The sequence below is a fragment of the Archocentrus centrarchus genome, chromosome 18 (genome assembly GCF_007364275.1).
Source record: "Archocentrus centrarchus isolate MPI-CPG fArcCen1 chromosome 18, fArcCen1, whole genome shotgun sequence".
Taxonomy (NCBI): domain Eukaryota; kingdom Metazoa; phylum Chordata; class Actinopteri; order Cichliformes; family Cichlidae; genus Archocentrus; species Archocentrus centrarchus.
The window spans coordinates 17,924,058-17,949,049 of NC_044363.1; the positions used below are offsets into that span (position 1 = coordinate 17,924,058).

The window sequence follows — 24,992 nt, forward strand, 5'->3', positions numbered from 1 at the left end:
TGACACATATATACCAGGGTCAGAGCCGGCCCGAGCCTTGAAGGGGCCCTAAGCGAAATTTGATTTGGGGGCCCCCCCTCATACCACTTCATTGTCTCCTAAGCCTAACAGTTATGAATACGGAAAGGTTGAAGCTGAATATTAATTTTTTGGGATGCATCACTGTTTCAGTCTCAGCCCATTGAAAAACAATGTATTTCAATATGATACACATTGTATCTCATGGACATAAAACTATGTCCATGAGATAGTTGAATGCATTCCATATCTGATCTAGAGGGCATAGACTTTTTAGGACATATGTAATTTAGGGTGTTTGACCTGCTTTTGGGCATGTTGGACATGCTCTTTTCATCCAAAAGATGTATATTTGTGCATAACTGTGCAAATGCACCTAATTACAGACTAGTAAATATGACATTTGTAATATATAAATAATAATTAAGCAGCACACAGAATTGCCGAGCATCAATAGAATAATATCAAACACAAGCGGTCAACAATTGGGCCCAGTACTGTAAATGTTATTACGCTACTATACCACAAAATGGCATGGTGGCACTCCAAGAGCACAAATGGGACATAAAAGTGAGGTCCAATAGTCTATCCATGCAACCTGACCACAGTGTGAAAACAACAAAACGCTGTCTGATAAACCACCACAGCTCACAGATGCAGTTCTGTCTGAACATGCATAAATAAAACCAAGATATGCCCAGCTAGCACGTCCCATCCACTGAACCTTGTAAATATTGAACAGCCCTGACATATAAGAGTCATGATTCTGCAGTGTGGCAGACAGGATAAGGACCCAAACACAGGACTCAGGAGAAAAATGTGTTAACTCAGTAATACACAACTTTGTTTCTGGATGCACATCAGGTACAAGAAAACTAGAAAGCTCCCCTGGAGCTAAGGAGAGGAGAGTAAAACTGAATATGATACAAAGCAAAACAGGAAGTAGACATGGAAACAAATACTGCCTTGAGGACACAGGGAAGCAGACACATTGAGGGACTGCAACACCTACACTAGAGCAACAAGATCATAACTAGACACAAGAGGAGGACTTAAACTACAGCACAAGGAACAGAGACCAGAACTAAATCCACTTAACAGGAGAACAAACCAGAAACAATGAAACACCAAACAGAACCGGGAACACAGGAAGGCTGAGAACTGAAACAGGATTAAATAGAAAGTGAACAACAGCCAAGAACAGATCTCAGAAAACTAAGAAGCCTGAGGATAGAAACAATGAAACCAACCAGGAATTAGCAGAAAAAGACAAAAATTCAAAACGTTTGGAGCTGGTTACAAACAAAACTATTGTAACTGCTCATGGAAACATACCTTTGTCTTTCTCTTCCTCCAATCTTCTCCTTTCCCTCCTCTCTGCCTCACAGAGACAGCTCCTTTCAGTCAGATTTCTGTTTCGTAGCTTCATCCACAAATGACCGAAACTGATGGAGCATCGTCAGGTCACCTGGAGCACTGCTGATGCGCATGTGCGCCAAACTACCTGAATTCACACTGACACAATTAGTGTTTTTACAATTGTACAAATATGAGGAGGTGGGATAGTTTTTTCTTTCTTTAGGACACTGGCATGTTTCCCCATGGCATAAGGGAGTGGTGGCCTAGGGGAGAAGAAGAGGGTTCATCACTGAGAGGACCCTGGTTCAAATCCTCGGGCTGGCATCACTGTGGGTCCCTGAGCAAGCCCACCCCCCCAGGTTGCACCCCGGGCGCCCCTTGGCTGCCCCCTGCTCCATGCTGTGCTGTGTGTACTACATACTCCATGTGTGTGTGATGGGTTAAATGCAGAGAATGAATCTCACTGCATGTATATGTATGTGACAAATAAAGCTCTTTCTTTCTAAAAAAAATGTTTAAAAAAAAAAAAAAGTTTCATCACAAATGAAGCTTGGGTGGTCAAGGGGCCCTATGCAGCCACATATGTCGCCTATGCCTTGGGCCATCTCTGGCTAGGGTTGTTGAATATTTACAAGGTTCAGTGGATGAGACATGCTAGCTGGGCTTATCTTGGCTTTACTCATGTATGCATGTTTATACATAACTGTGCATTTGTGATCTGTGTCTGTTTATTCCTTCTGGTTTGCTCACTGTTCCTGTGTTGACAGCGTTTTGTTTTCACACTGTGTTCAGGTTGCATGGATAGACTAGTGGACCTTGCTTTCATGCCTTGTTTGTGGTCTTAGGGTGCCACCAAACCAATTTGTGATGTAGCAGCATAATAACATATTTACTGCACTTCTTTTGGCACTGGGCCCAATTGCTGGTCATTTGTATTTGATTTCATTCCATTGATGCTGTTGGGAATTTTAACACTTTGATATTGGTCTTTTACTGCTACTATTTTATATCATTTTTTACTACCTATGTTAGCCACATACACTGGATTAATGAACACCATATGCTTTAGATAAGTAGGATAAAACTGAGGCCTGTTATATTCACTCCCTTGGATGCTCAGGGCCTCACTTTTATCTTCTATTCAAACCACTCTCATCTATATTTAGAGCTTCACTTTTATCTAATGCACAACTTTTGTTCACATGACACTGTATCACCTTCTTTAATAAAGTTTAAGTTGCTTAGGACAATGGGATTATGTACATGTGGCTTAGCAATGCGCCCCCCCCCAAAAATTTTAATTCAGCTTCAGCCCTCCAGCATTAAAAATGATAACAATGAAGTGGTATGATGGAGGCCTCAAATCAAATTTGGCTTTGGGCCCCTTCACAGCTTGGGCCGTTCCTGATGGTAGAAAGAGGGAGGGAGGCAGATGATCCGCTGTGCTGACCCCTGAAGGGAGCAACTGAAAGACGATTTCCTCTTTTAATCATATCAGTATTTATCGAGTCAACTGCTGTTGTCGTCAGAGCATCATGAGCTGTCACTGCGCATCCAAACAGAGGCGATAACAAGGGACATGCAAGAGGTTCAAACAAGCCTCCAGTTCACACAACAGGACGTGGATCACATAAAAGTTCAAATGGCTATACTTTGTTTTTTCTTCTGTTTACAATCAGTCTTTATTGTTTATCATCACGGCTCTGGGAAAATATTCAACACCCAGCCAAGCAGATGAATTCATTACAATAAATAATGACCAATTGGCGCCCTCTGTTGGCCACCAGCTCTAAACACAACCCAGTGATTATATCTGAGAAGTGTGTTGAGAGGGAGAATGACAAAGATCTGACTGATTTGAAGCTGCATGAAGAAAAAATATATTTATGTGATTTTGAGGGTAAAGAGTGTGACAGATTGTTTTAGGATTTCATCAACATCACCTACATGTCAGGTAATAAAACTGCTCAAATAAAGTTTTTCATTTTTCATCTGAGGCTGCTGCTGCTGCTGACACGACCACATACTGAAATGTGACACTGCCACGAAGCATGAAGGCTGCAGAAGCAACACGAGAGCAGAGTGGGAGTCACAGATTCATGGAAAACATGTATCCGTTTTCTTAACCGCTGATCCAATTCAGGATTACAGAGCCCAGAGGGGAGGTACACCCTGAACACATCGCAACTCCATCACAGGGCTAACACACAGAGACACACAACTGCAGTCACATTCAGCAACAACTCAGACTCACCATGTAACCCACAAACCACATCTTTGTTCTGAAGAATCTGGTCGAGAAACACAGAGGTGCAAAGAAAACGTGCAACTCCACCCAGAAAGACCCCAGCAGTGACAGTAAGGCTGCAGTGTCACCACTGCACCACCGAGCTGCTTCACACACACAAGTTCAATTCACTTTATTTAATTCAACTGTTGTTCTCACAAAATATGACAGTATAACAAAAAATGGTGTAATATATGAGTATACAGCTATAAAATTACATAATCAACATAATTATGCATCTACTTTTAAAAGGCTGTCTGCACATTTTTTTTTACACACCACTTCTTTATCGTGGCCTTTTTAAGATGCAACTAGCACTGAAAAATGATGTGATGTTATTTGCTGAGGAAATGTGGCGAAGTGTGCATGGTGAGTATACTACAGGTCTAATGACACGAAGCAGTGATCAGGAAGGTGGAGCAGAGAGGCTGATTTAAAGTGATATTAAAGTTAGACCCAATAAGAGTTTGTCCATCTTTTAAAAAAACAACAACAAAACAAATACAACAGAAAATCAAAAAACTCTAAAGCATGTATGCCGATCCTTACAGCAGAGATAACGAGTCAGAGTCGGCCTCATATGAAGAAAAATTACAGCAATTAGTGAATGAAACGCCACAGGGAAGCATATGTACATACTATCCATACATATTTATACATGCATACTGTAAGCATATGGTCCATACCATCAAACCTACAGTTACTGCAACAAAAATATACATAATAAGCATTTAATGCAAAAGCAGAGGTTCATCCTTCTGTCATCAATGCTGAGATTAATTCTTCAATATGATCTGAAGCTAAAAGCTCACTGCAGTTACAGAAATGTCATCAAATATGTTTAAAGCTGAATTATATATTCATGTGCTTGTCTGTGAGTTTCTGCTGTTGCTAATGTTAGAAAAACAGTTGCTGCGCTAATTATAATTTTCATGTTTTTATGAATTGTTGTATAAGTTGTTATATGGACAGAGATGTGTCTGTGTAAGGAGGAAATCTTTGTATGACTTCTCAGGAGATGTTTTGTACTAATCTCAGCATAAGCACAACCTGTTGGAGACAGGGACTAGTGAGCTGTAAACTTTAAATTCTTTGCAGAGGTGGGAATTTCAGAGACATCAACATCAGATTCCAGTCCCGTGGGAAGTCATGGAGCCTGTTTTCTGCCTTTGCCTTGCTCTAAGGCTTGGCAGGTTTATTGTATTTGCATATAGAGGGACTTGCTGGGACGGCCTGGTGTGCATTCGCTGATGCCTGAGCTGAGAGCGACTGCTCCTCTTGCAAGGATTAAACCCTTCCTACGAGAGCTGATTGAGTCAGCCTGATTATTTGATAATTGAAGTTTTCCAACAGTTAATGTTGACTTCCTCTTATGGACCTGAAACAAAATGAGAACAAATACAAAGTAAAATCACAAACACACAAAGACATGAAGGCACTGAAGCTGTGAGTCTGCTTTGTGACCTTTTATATGAATATTATCAAACAGCTTTGTTGTTATCAGAGCTTTTCCTGATTTTTGATGCATGTGTGTTTGAAATTTGAGTGGCCTGTTATTTTATTATGAGACTAAACTAGAAAAGCTCTGAAAGTGTGTTATTGCAAGAACGATGTGATTTCTTTATCTGTAAAAGTAATTTGATTACTATGATCCAGTGAAGTATTAACATTTGTACCTGAGGCTGGTTCAGGATTGACATCATTGTAGTCAGAGCTCTCCTCTGCGTCACCACGTCTCCCTGTTAAGATGATTAAATGTATCAGTGCATCTAATTAAAAATAAGACTCCCTGTTATCTGTAATTACAGATTAGGAGTTACAGAAACATAATGACAGATCATGAACTCTTTATATTTTTGTACTCACTGCTCTTATCAATGACTTTATGCTGAAGAGTAGATATAACATCTCTGTATGCATCAGCTGATCCTCCTGAAATAACAACATGAAGTTTGATCATTCAGATAAAATCTTTAACAGCTCTGTTACTATCAGAGTTTTTACTTCACCTCTTCCAAAGTTTCCAGAGAATCTGATTGATTCATAAACTGAAAGATCATCTAGAGGACAGAGAATTTACTTTTTAAAGATGCCTGTTTATTCACTACAAACTTGGTGTTAATAATAAAGACACACAGGTAATAATGTCTGATGCTGACCATGAAGAAGAGTGGAGTAAACGTGAGTCTCATTCTGGTCTGTTTGTTGTGCAGCAGAGCTTTGAGTGAAGTTTGGAGGCTGAGTGAGACTAAAACATGTTGGAAAAAATACTGTAAATGTGATCAGGGGTACTTTTATTATCATGTTGTGTTTAAAATGAAAGAAAATGTTGCACCAACCTGTTGCTACAACGATCTGTAAAGAAAACACAGTTATTGTTACACTGGTTTGTAATCAGCTTAGTTTGAAGTGTCACATCAAATGATCAGTCAGAAAAGGTCTCACCCTTCATCTTCCTGCAGCAACACATCAGCAGCAGCACAAGAATAATTCCACTAACAAGTCCGATGATGAACAGCACGACAAATGAACTGATTTCAGATCCAAGACCTAAAATTTCAGCTCAGATCAGACCTCAGAATCAAGAAGCAGGAAGTCCAAGTAGATCAGATAAACTCAGACTTTGAATCAACTGTAATTAATGTGTAACTTTAGGCCACACTGAGAAACTATGATGTCATCACTTCTAGAGACTCACAAAACAACAAAAAAAGAGAGTTTCTAGAGATGAACAACAACATATGACAAGTTACAGTGTTTCATTATTTATTTGGGAAAAGTGAAGTCAAAATTCTGAATGAGTGTGTGAAAAACTAAGAATGCCCCCCCCCCTTACTGCTCACAAACCCTCACCATGACATGTGATGTAGTCATGTGTTCAAAATTACTTTTGCTAAGAAAAATGATGCAGGGCAGGAGCTCTGAACTGTGTTTAACTTAATAAAAACCAACCTCGTACAGTGATGCTGACTGCATTGCTGAACTCTCCTGATGCAGACTCACACCAGTACACTGTAACACCCTCCTGTAGGCTGTGGAGCTTATAGGAGGATCCACTCAGTTTCTGGCAGTCACAGCAGAGTGACAGGAAGCCTTTTTCACTGAACTTCTTCACTCTCCACTCACTGAAGTTTCCCTCACAGGTCAGTGAGACAGAGTCAGAGGTGAAGTGTTGCACTCTGTCAGGACTCACTGTGAGAGACGCTGCTGAATGAACATCTGGAAACATGCAGGGAGGAGACAAAGCAAACTTTAGATATTTAAACAAGAAAATGTGGTTTATAATTCAGGGTTGTCATTTCAGCCTCTAATCAGCCTGATAAGCCTGTCACTTTTCTGAACCTTACTGTATTTCTCCAAGTCTCTCTTTGCTGTCACACAAACACACACATGTCCAACCTGAGTGTCTTCCTCTGTTCACCTTCTCTCTCCTCCTCTCACTCACTCTCTCAAACTGGTTCTTCATTTATTCTCCTCCTGCAGTCTGAGTCCTGTTTCCCCAGCAGAAGAACATCCTCCAAGTAGCAGCAGCTTATTTAAATCATATATTAACCTTCATAAGCTACTGTACAGCATCTGTAGCTGGTAAAGGTATGTTTTATAGTTGAGGGGTGATGAACTGTGCTGTTCATTAAAAAAAAGATGATTTGAAATGATGCAGGAACGCAGAGGAAGCCCTGATGACCCAGTTTTCTATTAGCGTTTGATGACATTAACTGCATGTCCTCTTTGCTGTAATATTTCTTCATTTATTACCTTGAATTCAAATTTATTTGTTTTTTCTTTTTTATTATTTTAATTTTAATTAAATATTTATAGATGATGTACCAGCTGTAAACCCTCTGGTCAGAAATAATGAAGCTGAAGATCATAAATAAAACTGATGTGAGGTGGTCACCTCATGTTCTTCCATTCATACTTCATTATGTCAGCAGAAGAAGAAAGAAGGACACACTGTGCAGTTCATTATTAAATGAGCCAAATATTCAGAAAATTGAAAACCCTCACCTGCAGACCAGACAAACTTTGGTTCACTGTGATCAGTGTGATACTCTGGGTCTCCTCTTCCAGCTCTACACACATATCCTGCTGTGTGTGTCTGTCCATCAATGATGTAGGAGTCCTGTGCAGTCCCACTGCCATCAGGTAGCAGCTCATAACTGTAGGATTTCTCTGATAGATCAGGAACAGCTTTATACCAGTAGAAGCTCCATCCTGCAGACGGATGTTCAACCTCACAGTTCAGAGTTACTGAGGCTCCAGGACTCAGCCATGATGGAGACACAGTGAGGACAGGACGGGGTCCATCTGTTCAATAAAGATTTTCTCTCAATGTTTAGTCTCTGAACACTGAATTCAATTTCACAGCAGTGTTGAATCCCAAATATTTAATAAGAATTTATTCGTGAGACTATCTAAACATCTAAAATATCTCAATTCTCAACATGTACTAACAAAAATACCCTTTTCCAGCCTGTCTATATTCTCAGGTTAAAGGAGCTGTGACTCTACTTACTGTCAGAAACTGTCAGTGTGACTGAATCACTCCACTCTGTTAACAAATAGTTCCTTCTGCCCCTGCATCTGTATCCTCCACTGTCAGACTCAGTAAATTTGATGGTTCTGTATTCATTGGATGTTGGAGGTGTGTTTAACTTGGCTGGACTCCATTCATACGTCCACTGAGTTCCTCCACCTCCCTGAATCTCACATCTGACAGTGACTGTCTCACCGCTGAATATCTGAGTACAGGATGGCTGCAGGATCACAGTGGGCTTAATGGGAGCTGTTCACATAAAAATATCCAGTTAGGAGACAAATAGAAACATAAACTCAACAAAAGATCATAATTTCTGTTTTATATAATAATGGTAATTTTCTAATTAGAATTTGACTTGTACACAAAAGAAAAATAATCATTGGGTGTTTATTGAACAGATGGACAAACAGTGCTGCTCTTTCAGAGTTTGAAACACTAAACTCACCAGTTTCCTCCACAGTGACTTCATTGCTGTCCTCAGAGAAGAAAGCTGGATCTCCTCTCCCTCCTCTGCAGTGGTACAGACCTCCTTGTGAGACTCTAATATTTCTCTTTGCTTCATTTCCTCTCATGAGCTGAGCTTCAGAAGAGACTGAATCACGTCTGAACCAGTCAAACTTCCAGCCAGCAGAGCCCTCCACAGAGCAGCTCAGTGTCACGCTGCCCCCTGCTGGTATGACCTTTGACGTTTGTGCTGTCAGTGTGGCTCTGGGTTTACCTGCTGTTGAGGTTACGGGAATAAACAAATTAATTAATACAAATAATTACACAAATAATTACATAAATAAATAATTGTCACTTAATTCATGAAGGTTTAAGTGATGCAGGTGATGCATCAGACGGTCTCACTACAAAACCATATGACAGAATCCCTCTAATTTATACCAGCTGTCAGTGGGAGAAAGGTCTGCCAGTCAATGACAGGTCTGACACAGACAGACTGTCATGGTCCTGGGTCTGCGACCCCTTGTTTCTTAGTTTTTGGTCTTTTGTAGTTTTGTTACCCTTCTTGTTATTGCTTTGTTTTGGTATATTGTTCCTTGTGTTCCCCTTATGCATTCTTAGTTAGTTCCCATTGCTTTACACCTTATTTTTTCCTGTGTTCCATCTTTAAGTGTTTCCTTGTTGTGTGGAGTTTCTATTGTTTAATTGTCACAGTGTTTGTCTCCCTGTGCTATGTCTAGTCTGCGTCCTCTTTATGTGGTGTCAAGCTCGATATCCCCTGTCTCTTGTGCTTTGTGTTTTAATTTACTTCCTGAGTCTCAATGTCATTCTGTTCACCTGTTTGCCCCCTCTGTGTATTTATTCTCTCAGTTCTCTCCTTGTCTGATGTCAGTCTTGTTGTCTTTTGTGGCAGTGTTTTGTTCCTGTGGTCTCCGGTCTTTTTGTATTCCTTCAGTTTCCCCCCAGGTCAGGTTTCCTTTAGTCTTGTTTTCTTCTTTTGGTTCATGTATTTATTTTGTTCAGCCACAATAAAGGCTCGTTTTGTTTTATACCTCCGCCTGCTCCTGCATCCTGCATTTGCCTCCTCCCTTCCTCCACAAGCCCCACGGCCTGCTTCCACACACCGTGACACAGGCTCCCAGAGGCAGAGGGAGAACATGCACTCATAAAGGCCACAGCCAGTTGGTGGATTCAAAACAAGAACTTTCTTGCTACAGTGCTAACCGCTGCCCTGTGTAAAACTGATCAATTCAGCATTTTTAAGGAACAAAAATACTACAGTAAAATCTGTTTATCAGTTCTTTTGCTGCTAAACTGCAGTATATAATAAAAATATTTAGTTGATTTATTTAGATTTAGATAACATTTTAAAACAAGATCCTTTAATTTGCATGAAAGATGTCTACCTTATAATACACTCACTGGGATAAATGGGCTTGGACAGTAGCTGAGTGCTGATTGCACTGCAGCGCCCCCGAGAGAGGCGTAATACAAAGTGAGATAAATGGGTTAGCGAGCTATGTTGTGCTTAAAGTCAGACTTTTCTGTGTTATGATGCTCTCTGTTTACCCAGCTCAGTCAGTGATATCTGCACAGGATAAGTTTCCTTTTATTATAATTGCATATGTGCATGAGTTATTGTTACCTATACATATCAATAGTATGCATCTGACAAAAATCAGTGTAATGATATGCTGGAAAAAAGTTGATCTGTTGGTTGAACTAATTCATGTGATTTGCAATCCCATTGCCTCAAGTTATAGTTATTTATCCACCATTAAACTTCTGATATCATTCCTATACAACAGTGGTGGGCAAACGTTTTGGCTCTGGGGCCACATTGACTTTTTGAAATCTGGCAGAGCTGGGATGCATACATATCAAACATAAATATAAAAGAGGCATTACAGTGTTAACACTTACATTTACTTTCAGTGGGAACAGTGTTGTTTTTCCCAGTGCATTGAAGTCTGGTGTTAGTTTTGTTGTAGCAATTCTCAGAATCCTCAATATCAGTCATAATTATATGATTTGATTTGGGCAATTCTGTACCAGGATTCAGCAGGCAGGATGTAAAAGCATAGTTTGCTCACCCCTGCTATGCAATATACTTGACTTCATAAATTAATGTGTCAAATAATATAATATTGACACTGTAAACATCACTCATCACTAAGGACTTTCAATATTCAGAGGTTTTTGTCATTCAGTAAAAATTATACAATGCTTTTATGAAGCTTTATAGGTGCTAAAGGTTCTAATTGGATCATTTTAGCTGTTGTATGTGGTTGCCAGGCAATATGATGACATCATAAAACCTTATTACACTGAGTATTTAGTTTCATTCACCTACTCAGTATTTAATCATTAGTTATTATTAATCTCTGTCTCTCTTCCACAGCATGTCTTTTGTCCTGTCTCTCTCCGCTCAGCCCCAACCGGTCACAGCAGATGGCTGCCCCTCCCTGATCCTGGTTCTTCCGGAAATTTCTTCCGGTTAAAAGGCAGTTTTTCCTTCCCACTGTCGCCAAGTGCTTGCTCTCAGTTTGTGATTGTGTAGGAGGAGGTCACAGCAAACAATAGAACAGACAGACAGAGATTTTGTGTGTTACACTGAGGTTCCACTTTAAAATAACATTTTAAAAGTGACAGTGCACTCAGTGGTGACTGTTTGCATAATGAAATATTAAAGAATAGTTTCTGAGCTGCCTGGAGACTACTTAAAACAAAACTGTTTCTTGTTGTCATACTTAGACAGATGTATGCATGAAGACATTCATTTAGAGTATGAATGGTAGACAGCATAGCTTACCTGACAGTGTCAGAGTGAAGGCATCACTCCACTCTGTAAAGAGATAGTCACTGCTACCCCGACAGCTGTAGGCTCCTCTGTGGGACCCTGAACCTCTGCTGATCCTGTATTCTCTGGATGTTGGAGGGCTGATTGTGTTGGGTGCTCTCCATTCATATTTCCACACCTTTCCTTCACCTCCTTCAATCTCACATCTGAGGCTGATTTTCTCACCAGTGAATATCTGAGACCAGCTGTGCTGCAGAGTCACTTCAGTCCTGTTGGTAACTACTCACATTTAGAATACAAGATGAATTAAAACTAAGCAGAAAAATAAGTGTTTCCAGTTATTTTTATTATGATTACATGAACTAATGGGGTTTTTTGTTGTGCAGGAATCTTGAAAAAAAAACTCAAAATAACTCATTAGTATGATGATTTAGTGCATAAAGTCTCCACTGTGTGACCAACCTACTTTAAATAACATTTTGAGTCCCAGCCTTCTGATTGAAAATGTAAAAATAATTCATTCATTCATTAAAAATCAAAATAAAAAGACAGCTCACATCATTCACTTTGTTTTGATATTTACTAGTGATCAAACTGCTGTTTTCAAAACTGATCTATTTCATTCCATATTGTTTTATTCTGGATTAAAAACAACAATGATGATGATAATAATCATGAATAAATAAATATAAATAACTCACCAGTTTCCTGAATGGTGACCGGTTCACTTTCTGTTATGAGTGAATTTGTCCCTTTTACCCTTCCTCTGCAGGTGTATCTGCCCCCTTTAGAGATACTCATCACTCTGTCTGCTTCATCGGTGATTACTGACTTGTTTTCAGATGAGGTTTCTCTGAACCAGTGATATTCTATGTCAGCAGAGCTCTGCACATCACAGGTCAGTGTTACGTTGCCCCCTGCTGGTACTGTTGTTCTGTCTGCCGTCACGTTGGCCTTGTCCTTTTCTGTGAGCTCAACAAGCACTAAAACAAGAAAACTGCAGTCACTGAATGTTCCCTGCAAACTAAAAGCATGTGAATCATCTGCTACAGCTTTTTGTAATGTTTTTATTGCAGACAGCATATATTGCCACAATAATTAAATATAATTACAGCAATTAAATAATTACTCTAATCATTAATTATTATCATTAATAAAATGGGGCTCATTCTTATTCTTACTGAAATTTTTCACACAGGACTGCGATGGTGCATTCATTCATTCATGATGCTGTTTGTATAAAAGTAACAGACTTTGTATTAAGCTCAGAGACAGGACAGCACTGGGTTTCTGAACATTAAGATGAAAACGGCAAATGTCATTTCAAACTTTTGTAATTTCACACATTCAGAAACATGTTGAATCTATACAAAAGGGAATTTTAGTTGTTGATAATGTTATCATATTTCATGCTGATCAGGCATAACATTATGACCACCTGCCAAATATTGCTGCTAAAACAGCCCTGACCCATCGAGGCATGAACTCTACTAGACCCCTGAAGGTGTTGTGTGGTGTCTACACCAATATGTCAGCAATAGATCCTTTAAGTCCTTTAAGCTGCGGGGTGGGGCCTCCTTGGATCTGACTTTTCTGTCCAGCACATCCACAGATGCTCAATTAGTTGGGATCTGGGGAATTTGAAGGCCAAATCAACACCTCAAACTTGTGGTTGGTCCTCAAACCATTCCTGAACCTTTTTTTTTTTCTGTGCTTTGTGGCAGGATGCATTATCCTGCTGAGATAGGCCACAGCCATCAGGGGACACTGCTTCCATGGAAGCTAGGTCGTACGTGCCAAAGCAACATCTACATGGATGGCAAGACCCAAGGTTTCCCAGCAGAACATCGCTCAATGCATCACACTGCATCTGCTGATTTGCCTTCCTCCCATAGTGCATCCTGTTGACAGGTGTTCTCCAGGTAAGTGACGTACATGCACCCAGCAATCCTCATGATGTCAAAGAAAATGTGATTTATTTATTTTCTTCCATCGCTTTGTGGTCCAGTTCCAATGCTCACATGCCCATTGTTAGTGCTTTTGGTGGGTGACAGGGGTCAGCATGAGCACCGTGACTGCTCTGCAGCTATGCAGCCCCATACACAACAAACTGTGATGCACTGTGGATTCTGACGCCTTTCTATCAGAACCAGCATGAACTTTTACAGCAATTTGAGCTACAGCAGCTCTTCTGTTGGATCAGATCACACAAGCCAGCCTTTGCTCCCCACGTGCATCATTGAGCCTTGGCCACCCACGACCCTGTCGCTGCTTCACCACTGTTTATTCTTTGGACCAGATACTGACAGATACTGATCACTGCAGACCCCACAAGAGCTGCAGTTTTGGAAATGCTCTGACTTACCATCACAATTTGGCCCTCATCAAACTCGCTCAAATCCTTACACTTGCCCATTTTTCCTGCTTCTAACACGTCAACTTTGAGGACAAAGTTCACTTGCTGCTTAATACATCCCACCCACGAACAGGTGCCATGATGAAGAGATAGTCAGTGTTATTCACTTCACCAGTTGGTGTTCATAATGTCATGTCTGATCAGTATTTATTTAATAACTTTGGCAACTTAAAGAAGTAATACAGACATAAATGCTAGAATTAAATACTTCAGAGTTTCACACATTTGGGAAAAACAGGAGAGAAAAACTACTTCTTACCATCATTGCTTCCATAGTTAATGGTACTGAGAGCTGAAATGAAGAGCGAAACCTCATCAGATATTACAAAATCTACAAAATGTCGAATATAAAATAAACAAAAATCCAAGGTGACACAAACAGAACAGGACATGCAACAAGGGCAGCAGGCAACCAGACACAGAGGCGCAGCCATCAGTCTGAAGAAACATGCTGCAGCCTTTCAGGGAGTAAGAGTGGAGCCTCCAGTCAGCTGATCGGATCCTTCTGACTGTCCCCCGCTCTAGACGCAAACTCAGAGGAGATCGTTCATTCTCTTTTTTTTTTTTTTGTGTATTTTTGGCCACAGCAGCTTTTATCGGTAGTGGAGGGAGACAGGAAATGGGGGAAAGATACAGGGGAAGACACGCAGGCAAATTGGCGACGGACCGGGACTCAAACCCACGCCGCAACGTGGCATATGGATGTGGTCATTGGCTTCACCGCTAAGCCACCCAGGCGCCCCAGATCATTCATTCTCTGTGTTTGCCCCTTAACTGCTGAACATTCCCCTCACAGTCTATCTGCTCCCTCCTGTTAAAACTAGACTTAAAGCTTCTTATAGTGTTTGAGTCTGTCTGACTTACTCATTGTGTCTCCTGTGTCTTTTTCAGCCACCACTGTATATGTTTAGCACCTACTAACATGTATTTTACTTATTTCTTATCTGTTCTGTCTTTAGTGCTGGACTTTGGTCAACGTGAGTTCTTCTAAAATGCGTTTTATAAATACATTATATTACATGGCTCTGTACATTGAGTTGAAAAAGTAAATAAATAACCATGGTAAACAGACAACATCAAACAGCATCACCATGCTGATAAAAAATCTGAAGTTTACACTATTCAAGTGAAACAGGTCAAAGCGGTGGCTCATTGTAATCATCATAATTCAGAAACAGTCTGTAATGTACTTACAGAACAACCCGAACAAGAAGAGGAAGGAGCACCCCATCCTCACATCCAGCCCTGCTGCACTGCTAATCTCAAAATGTTCTAGTTGTTATCGTAACGCTGAAGAATATGTTTCTCACACTTCTTCTTAATATAACCTCCCTGTGCTGCCTTTAATTTGACACTGAGCTCAGGCAGACACTTAGCTTTGACCACAGCAGCTGTGTGGTCTCATTTCCTGTCCACTGCAAACACATTAACAGCCTCTCTTAGCCTGTCCCCCAAAATAATAATGAATCATATCACATCATGCTTTGTGGTTATTTGCACATTAATTCAGTATCCCCACTACCTTTTCATCCACAGTGTCTCTCATGTGGTTTGTTTCAGTTTGCATGTTGTGTGTGTGCAGTGGCAAACACAACAGTCTGTTTTTCTCACGGGCCTTCATTTCACTGACCCTGCATTGCCTGCCCGAGTATCTAATACTGGGCCCTCAATAATGAGCTTCATGATAAAACTATGACCTGGTGGTGTGGTGAGCTGCGTAAGGAACTAGATTAGCAACATTATCAGACTCTAAATTAGCACTCTAGCACAGTTGTATTTGTTCCATTATTACTGATTTTCAGAGTATGAAATGATGCCCTTTCTGTTTGTTCTTTAGACATAAATAAGAATCAGACATCATCATAATCACAGCAGATTCTATGTGTCTATAGGCAGACAGCAGGCCCCACACATTTGACAAGACATGAAATCAGAAGACTTTAGACTCACTGCAAAACAGTGAGTGCAGGAAATGGCACAAGGAAGTGAATGAGCAATAATTACTTCTGTCTGAATTTCTGCATAAACTTCACAAAACTTTCCTGCATATAACCTTCCTGTTTTCTATTGGCTATCAGGCTCAGGATGCAAAGGTAGATTTTGTCACATGAGAGTCTCTGAATAATGACTCATTTTGGGAACCAGGCTCAAGTGGCCACGAGAGGAACTGCAGTTTCTGGTTTGTTGCCTTCAGATCGCCAACATTCTCCTCTGTCAAACCAGCCCTCTGCATGTCCTCCTTCACTACATCCATGAATCTTCCCTGTGGTCTTCTCTGTTCCTCCTACCTGGCATCTCCATCTTCAGCATCCTTTGTCCAGTATACAGAGTTTTGTCCAATCTGCACGTGTCCAAACCATCTCAGCCTTGCCCCTCTAAGTTTATCTCCAAACCACTCATCTTGAGCTGTGGTCATTTCTGCACTTAGTAGGTCTCACCATTATCCTTCTGTCACAAATCATCGCTGACATTTGTCTCCACCTGCTCCGTCTGGGTCTTCTCTTCTCTTGTGCTCTGTCTTTTGTTTTGATGGTTGACCCCAGATATTTAAACTCATCCACCTTCATTATCTCTACATGTGCATTTTCCACCTTTCCTCCTTCTCATTCAAACACATGTATTCTGTGTTGTTCTATTGATTTTCATTCATCTTCTCTCCAGAGCATACCTCCACCTCTCCAGCCTATCTAAAACCTGCTCCCTACTCTCCCTACATATCACAATGTCGTCTGCATTAAGACATATGAGGACTGTGATGTTTGCAGAGTTTCGAATATCATAGCTCACAGAGTTCACAGAGATTACTGCCTGACCTTATTTGTCAGTCTGTCCATCACCACTCAATCCCTGATCTGATCTGATCCCTACCTTAAACCCATCTGTCACTCTTACCACACACCTCATCACTGTCTAACTGTCAACATGCATGTCCTGCACCATCCACACATACTTCAATGCCACTTCTGACTTTCTTATGCAGAACCACAGCTCCTCTCTTGGCATGCTATCATATGCTTTCTCTAGATCCACAAAGTGTCACGTTCTGCTGGTGCAGGCAAAGCAGAGGACCCCAAAGCAGGACTCGGAGGCAGAGCTTATACTTAAGCTTAAACTTTATTTATAACAACAAACCAAAGCGGTGCTGGTCAGGTGCCAGCAGTACACAATACTAAACTTCAACATAGCTAAGAACGTAACATGGCATGAATCATGAAGCACACAGCAGGGCAGTGACAACAACACTGACCATACAGAGACGAGGACACGACAATGAATGAAAAACGCAGACAATATATACACAAAGGGATAACGAGGGAATGGGCAACAGGTGAGAGCACAGCTGAACACATTACACTGTCAACTCAAGAGGAAGTAAACCTAGATACAAAACACAAGGAACTCAAGATTGCCAAAATAAAACAGGAAGTGACCCAACCTAACACACACGCAAACCTAACACAGAAAACCTGGCAGAGGGAATCAAACATTATACAAGGAAACAATGGGAAGGGAAACTAAACACAGAAGGGCCAAGATATGGGAACAGAACAGACAAGATAAATGGAGAAACCTGAATACATAATTAACTAAATAAATTACCCATCAATAACTGAGAAACTGAACTATAAGAAACACAACCTGCAGAATATAACAAAACAAAACTACACATGACAAGATACAAAGGACTAAGTCATGAGAACAAACCAGACACACTATAACAGAAAATCATAGAAACCTAAAATCCTAACCCAGACCTGCAAACATAACTCAAAGAAGCAAGGCACATTGGGCCACTGGCCCAGGACCATGACACAAAGTCACAATGAAGCTCCTTCTGACCTTCTCTGTACTTCTCCATCAACACTCTCAAAGCAAACAAATGCATCTGTGGTGCTCTTTCTTAGCATGAAGTCATACTGCTGCTCACTGCATCGCCTCTCTTCTTAGCTTATCTTGAGCAACTTTTTTTCATATCTTCACCACCCTTGTTCTTGAAAATCAGCACTTCTTCTCTATTCCTCAGTCATCCTCTCACTCTCGAGTACACTGTTAATCAGTCTGGTGAAAAGGTCTGCTGCCCTCTCTCTCAGACATCTCCATACATCCACAGATATGTCTTCTAGACCAACTGCCTTTTCACTCTTCATAGCCGCTCTCACTTCATCCCTACAAATTCTCTGCACTTCGTGATTCACTAACTTTCCTCCATCCACCCTTGTCACTTTCATTTTCTTCATTCATGAGCTCCTCAATTCACTTCCCATATCTTCTGAGCACATTGTCTCCACTCTCCTTGACTTTTTTTTTGCTAATGTCTTCTTGGATACTTTTCTGTACTTCTTCATTCCATCATCAAGTTTTCTACATGTCTTTTGTTCTGTCTCTCTCCCCTCAGCCCCAACTAGTCACGGCAGATGACTGCCCCTCCCTGAGCCTGGTTCTGCTGGAGGTTTCTTCCTGTTAAAAGGGAGTTTTTCCTTCCCACTGTCACCAAGTTCTTGCTCAGGGGGTCGTTTTGACTGTTGGGTTTTCTCTGTATTATTGTAGAGCCTTTACCCACAATACAAAGCGCCTTGAGGCAACTGTTTGTTGTTTGCCTGACAGAAGGCTGGAGTCTATCTCAGCTGTCACAAAGCTAAAGGCATCATACACCTGGAGCTCAGGGCATAGAGCAAATCACCACACCCTTTTTTAATAAAACATATGTTTAGATATAAATAATGTGAAAATACAAATTCAGAAGAAGCAAAGTTTTAAATTTCACTGTGTGGATGGGAAGTTGGAGTACACTGAGGTCTCAAGGCATCATAAAAAAAATAAATTTATTTTTGTAGAAAGCACTCAATAACAACATGTAAGTAATAACAGTTCCCCTGTTAAAATAATTTGTCATGAGCTTCAGTAAGTACATCCCCCTCTTCAACCGGAGCTTCCTAATAACAGGCTCATTAAACTGTTTTTGTTTGTTTGTTTTTTGCTTGGTTTTTGTTGTTTTTGTTTGTTTTTGTATGTTTTAAATCAAAACAAAAGAATAATGACATCTGCAAAATGGTAATAATATGTCCAAAGAGTTTCGCTCATGGCTGAAATTCTAAGAAAATTCTTAAAATCATGGTGATTTTTAAGAATTTTAAAAAAGCATCTTAGCTCTTAGGAGAGTGCCCTCATGCTGATAAATGTTAGGACCAGTAAACAGGATTTTTAAGTGGCTGAGAGTTTCTTAAAGGCAGAAAGACAAAAAGAGGTGCAAAAAAATCCCTGAAACACTGAGTCCATAAAAAATCCTCAAAAAAAAAATGGGTGTGGTTGTAATTATCGTGTTATTAATATGATTGTAATAACAAGATTATCATAGAAGTTCATGCAACACTAAGGTATTTTCCAGGTATTTTCCAGGCATTTTGGTAAAAATGCAACAGTTATGACTTGAGTCTGCCAGCAGAGTGATCTCAAAACAATTTCAGCACTTTCACTTTTCACATATCATGAGAACTTCTTCACATAAGTTTTGATCATAGAGACATTTTCAAAATCCACATTACAAAGTGCTTTACAAGAGTGGGTAAAAAAAACATAATTTATAAAAAAGACAGAAAGCAATTTGATGGATAAAAACAAACTGGTGATATTAAACAGATTTAAGTATTCACATAGCAAATAAATATCAGTGAATAGGCGGCAAAACAAAGAACCTATTCATTTGTGTCAGTACACACCCCAGTTAGTCAGCAAAGACACCATTTCATAAAATACTAATTATAATTCCTGTGATTACAAGTTCTGTGATTTGGTCCAGCATTTTCTTTGTTGAATACTGCACAGGTGAAAATTTCTCTGAAATATAATTTGTTCACATTCTTTTTTTTTTCTGCGTTCTTTTGTTTCCACCTGTTCAAAGATCCTGTTTCACCTCTTGGTGGCGCTGTGGATTCAGATTTTTTGGCTTCTGCAACACACTGTAAACTGTGTCAATCTGTGCGGGGCGCTGTGCTTCCTCTACGGTGGCAGCAGCCTCTGAAGTATTCTGCGTGTTGTTGGCAGAAGAGGCATTTCCATCTGGAAAACTGTAGATGGTATCTACTTGGTGCCTGTCCATGGAGCTCATTTCCTCTCTTGGTCCGGCTGCTGGGCTGCTGGTCTGGCTCAACTGAATGATGTCGGCATTCTCATAAGCAGGGTCACCATCACTGGATGAAGACCCAGTTGAGAGTCTAGGCTGAGATGGTGGCAGCGTCCCCATGGGCTGGCTTTGTATCGAGTGAACAGTAGATGTTTGTTGCTGGAAATAAAGAAGTAAAATAAGTCACATGATGACACCACGTGCCAGGAGTAACCTTCACAATCTGAGCACTGAGCAAGATAACTGACAAATATCTGTTAGTGAGTGCAGCTTACCTGATAGGATTTGCATTTTTTTGAAACCTGCCTTTTAACAAAAAAGAAAAAAATCAGGACCAAGACAGGGACACAAAGAACTGCTATAATAAATGCTGCCATTCCCAGGTGTTGTGGTGGTTCCTCCTTATTTTCAGTACTCTGTTCACTGAAACCTGCAGACATGAAAACATAATTTTAATGGTTAAATCTTTCTTTTCATTTCAAAATGAAACCATTTTTATGATTAAAAAAAAACAACAATGTAATTATTTAAATAATAGGGGAAATATGAAGATTGATATTGATAAATTGGTATATTGATAAAAATCCATAAAATATTTTTATTTTATTTAATTAATGTGAATTTAACTTGAATACACTAATTTTGAGAATGATAAATCAACAACCTGATTTTTAATTATTATTATTATTATTTAATACTTACACGTTATTATGGTTTTAGAAGCATTACTTGTGCTAACGTGGTTGCTGCCACTGCAGGTCACAGTTCTGTTGTTACTGACTATGGTGATGTTGACTTTACTGAATGCCTTCTGAGACGTGCAACTATCTTCAACACAAAGTAACGAAAGCCACTCGTCCTGGATGGAGCAGTTTACCGTGATACTACAGAGTCCAGCAGACACGTTGGAGCCACGATTTGACATCTTAATGACAGGTCTGGGAACCATTTCTGTAACATCAGCCAAACAGATACAATAATGATTTAATGCAAAAAGGGGAACTGATCTGGCAGTGAACTGGGTCATTTTGAAGTTGCCATGTGGAAGAAAAAAACAAAACAACAAAGACAGATATTTTATGGCAATTCTCAAAGTTAATAAAGGCTACAGAAGCAAACAAATTGCAAACTATGACACGGGACTGGATTAGGGAGCGCACAACTGGCAGAGAAACCAACAACAAGGACAAAGAATTGAAGAAAATTGAAGGCTTAAATACACACAAAAGGTAATTAGGGGAACTGGAGACAGCAGAAGAGGATACAGGTGAACAGAATGAGACTAAAGAAACAAAGATAGCAAAATTGAACACAATGCACAAACTACAACGGACTGGAAAAACAAAACAGGAAATGGCTAGATATGGCAGAAACGTAGACTTGACACAGAACACAGAGAAAGCATGATAATTTAAACAAGGAATCAAATATAGTTGAACCGTAACCCTGAAGAGAACTCAAATAACTAAACTAAGACAGCCTGAGAATCAAATAAAGAAGCCGACCAGAAATAAATGTAAAGAGGTACAAAACTAAATACTGCAAAACCCACAATAACTAAGAATCGAACAGCAACACAAACAGAATTTGAAAGTCCAAAATAAAAAATAGTGGGTCACAGAGCCACAGAGCTTATAACTTACCTTGAACAATGAGTTGATGTTTCACTGATACAGGACGAAAATTATGGCTGAATGAGAATTCATAGATGCCTGTGTCTGTGTCAGTCAGGTTATTTATACATAAGGAGTGGTTGACAGGATTATAAACCACTTTGCCTGTATAGTTGGGGTTGATCTCTTCACCTTCAACAATAATTTCCTTATCAAATGCCCATTTAGGGCTTTTATATGATGGTGAGTTTACAACATTCAGACACACTGAGCTGTTTTTCAGTTGATATATCACCGCCAGGCCCTCTGCCATGAGTCCTAATGAAAAACAGTCCAGCAAAAGTCATTATTACACCTTAAATGAACACTAAGCTGACAATGGTAAGGTATGGCATATGAAAAAGAAATTTGATTTAATAAATAGTAGATAAAAGGTTAAGTTTCACATTAGATGCAAAGAACAAAGTATTTGTATTCACCTTACCTGTAATAATCCAAAAACTGAACAGTAGAAGCATTTTTAATCCGCACCGAATCTTTTAAATGTAACAAGTGTGGAATTCATGAACAGGAAATGTGCTGTGCATGGCTTCTCTGGTGCGACCAGCTATGAAGCTAGCAAAGATGGCAGGTGTCAGAAATTGAAATCCTTCAAAGGCCAGGAAGCGGAACAGCATCTGTTCCTTCAAAAAAAAAAAAAAAAATAGCTCAGTGTAACTAAACTGCATTGTAGAATTAACAATGAGCTGGTCATTTGGACCTTTGTATGTCCTTAAGACCTTAACTTGTTGCACATCACACTGTGGATTCCTTTGGGAACAGAAGTGTCAAATTTAAAGTTATGAATTGTAGAGAGAGAGGAGAGAGCAGGGTTAAAGGTTAGAGAATTTAGTGAGAGCAGTAATGTGAAACAAACAGATGTGTCTGTGTTCAGTTCAGTTCAATTTATTTTTGTTTCGGTCACACAAAAACAAATGATCCATCATAAATGCACATCTGACAATCGGTAAGTGAGAAAAAAACAGGCAGAAGCAAAAGCTTATATGCCTAACTCAAAGTTTGCATCCAATTACAAATTACCTTTTATATAGGAAAAGAAAATACACACACAAGAAATTTTGCAACCCTTCATCCCAAAAAACCGCATACAAGCACAAAATATGTGTGTGTGTGTGTGTGTGTTTGTGTGTGTGTGTGTGTGGGTGTGTGTGTGTGTGTGTGTGTGTGTGTGTGTGTGTGTGTGTGTGTGTGTGTGTGTGTGTGTGTGTGTGTGTGTGGGTGTGTGGTTGGCTGTTACTACGTAGAGCACAGAATCACAGAGACCGTTCTAGTGCAGGAAGTAACAGGGTTTTGACACTAACAGAATCAGTCTGTTATCAGATGGTTGTAACATTTGTTAAAAATGAGACATTTTGACAAATTATCCTAATATTTTAGCATTTTACATTCAGTATTGTGCCTAATAAAGTATAAAAGTAACAATACATATAACAGAGAAGATCCAGTGTAATATTATAAAATGAAGTACGAAACTATCTTCGCCAGTGTAGTACCAAATTATTAAATATCATCTGCACTATCCATCCTCTTATCCTTATTGCAGGGGGTGGGGGCCTATCCCAGCTGTCATAGGGCAAGAGGTAGGGTACACCCTGCACAGGTCACCAGCCTGTCGCAGGGCCAACACAGAGAGACAGACAACCATTCACACCTATGGGCAATTTAGAGTGTCCAATTAACCTAACCCCAGTAACTGCATGTCTTTGGACTGTGGGAGGAAACTCACACAGGTATGAAGAGAACACGCAAGCTCCACACAGCGAGAGGTCCGGGCCAAGGTGGAATTGAACCCAGATCTTCTAGATGTCATTCTAGCTGTGAAGCAGTAGTGCTAATCACCACGCCACCATGCTGCCCTGTGCTACAGTAAATTATTTTTATTAAGCATTTAAGATGAAGTGTGGAAAGATGGTTAGTCCAGAAATACACTGTATTACCAAAAGTATTCACTCACTCATCAAAATCATTGTATTTAGGTATTCCAGTCACTTGCACCGCCACAGGTGTATCAAACCAAGCACCTATGAATTCAGACTGCTTCTACAAACATTTGTGAAAGAATGGGTCGCTCTCAGGAGCTCAGTGAGTTCCAGTGTGGTACCGTGATAGGATGCCACCTGTGCAACAAATCCAGTATGGCTGCATATATCGATTATTTTAGTAATCGAGTATTCTATCGATTATTCCATCGATTAATTGAGGAATCAGATAAGAAATACTTTTTTTTAATTAACAGTTTATCTGCATATTTTAACTTCCGTACTGCAGTTTTTCGCCGTGTGAACAAACAGCGGTGGATGGAGCTGTCATGGTCCTGGGCCGGTGGCCCAGTGTTTTGAGTTTCTTTTGTGTAGCTTTCTTTTGTTGTTCTTTTTGGATTGTGTTTCTTATAGTTTAGTTTCTCAGTTTGTTGTTGAGTATGCGGTTTGGTTTCCCTTGTTGTTTCGTTGTTTAATGTTCCGTTTGTCAAGTTTTCTGTTAGGTCTGCGTCTGTTATGTTTAAGACTTCCTGCCTTATTTTGGTAGTTCAGTATTCCCTGTGTTTTGTGTTATGTTTTATTTCCTGTGTTATTAGTCTTATTCATTTCACCTGTTGGGTTCAGCTGGTTCCACTCCCCCTCGTTCCATCTGTGTATTTAAGTGTTGTTTAGTTCGGTGTTCGGGTTCTCATCAGTTTTCCATCTGTGTGTTTTGTTTCTTAGTTTCAAGTTTCAAGTTCCTGCTTTCGTGCTTCGAGTTTGCTGTTTTTGTATTTATTGAAATTATTATCAATAAATCTTCGCTATAACCCTGCTCTCGCTGTGTCCTGCACTGGGGTCCTCCCTGCCTTGCCAGCACCAGCCGTGACAGTAGGACCCAAACCCAGTATGGACCCCACAGACCTCGAGTTATTCAGGCCGGAAGTGTTAATGCGGAAGCCGCGGCTCGCTTCAAAAGGCGAGCCACAGTACATTGGCACTCGCCTGGCCCTGGGAGGGCCCGGCTGGAGGAATAAGCCTCAGCATCACTGCTTTTCGCCTTCGCCTCCAGCCCAAGCTTCCCCACAGCAGCTGCCGTTGATGACAGCTGCCGTATCGCCACCAGCCTACTATTCTCCCGCTGCTTTCCTGGCACGGATGTAGGATGGGGAGGAAGAGCCTGCCGCCGCTACACTTCCGGTTCATTCAGGTGGACAGAAGCGCGGCTCACGGCGGCGAAAGAAGCAGCCACCAGCTGCTGCCTCTGGAATACCTGCACAACCCCAGCCGGGTACCACTGTGCAGCCACAGCCCACTACTGTCACTGCAGCCTCCGCCCCTGTGTGTGATAACGCCGGACAATTCAGTGGAGGCGT

General features: G+C 40.3%; 2 protein-coding genes across 2 annotated transcripts in view; both read right to left on the reverse strand.

Moving 5' to 3' along the window:
• The window catches only part of LOC115797060 (leukocyte immunoglobulin-like receptor subfamily B member 2), a 38,340-nt gene extending 26,091 nt beyond the window's left edge, over positions 1-12,249 (reverse strand). Inside the window, exons 1-3 of the mRNA XM_030753539.1 lie at positions 12,150-12,249; positions 11,461-11,727; positions 8,650-8,922 (exon numbers count right to left, since the gene is read on the reverse strand). Coding sequence (XP_030609399.1) covers positions 8,650-8,922; positions 11,461-11,727; positions 12,150-12,249 — 640 coding nt within the window. The remainder of the gene's footprint in view (positions 1-8,649; positions 8,923-11,460; positions 11,728-12,149) is intronic.
• Positions 12,250-18,708: 6,459 nt separating this feature from the next.
• Positions 18,709-22,213, reverse strand: LOC115796952 (SLAM family member 9). Its single transcript, XM_030753449.1, has 5 exons — positions 22,083-22,213; positions 21,629-21,916; positions 20,688-20,936; positions 20,261-20,415; positions 18,709-20,144 (listed from the first exon to the last, which is right to left on the reverse strand). Exons 1-5 carry the CDS (start codon positions 22,114-22,116, stop codon positions 19,758-19,760), a joined length of 1,113 nt encoding a protein of 370 aa, XP_030609309.1. The 5' UTR covers positions 22,117-22,213; the 3' UTR covers positions 18,709-19,757.
• Positions 22,214-24,992: the final 2,779 nt, after the last annotated feature.

Bases quoted from the DNA above. Each gene is read 5' to 3' on its own strand.
- LOC115796952 (XM_030753449.1), bottom strand. From the start codon at position 22,116: ATGCTTCTACTGTTCAGTTTTTGGATTATTACAG. The intron at 20,937-21,628 runs GTAAGTTATAAG...CTGATGTTACAG, and splicing joins ACATCAACTCATTGTTCAAG to AAATGGTTCCCAGACCTGTC. The intron at 20,145-20,260 runs GTAAGCTGCACT...CTTTATTTCCAG, and splicing joins AAAAATGCAAATCCTATCAG to CAACAAACATCTACTGTTCA.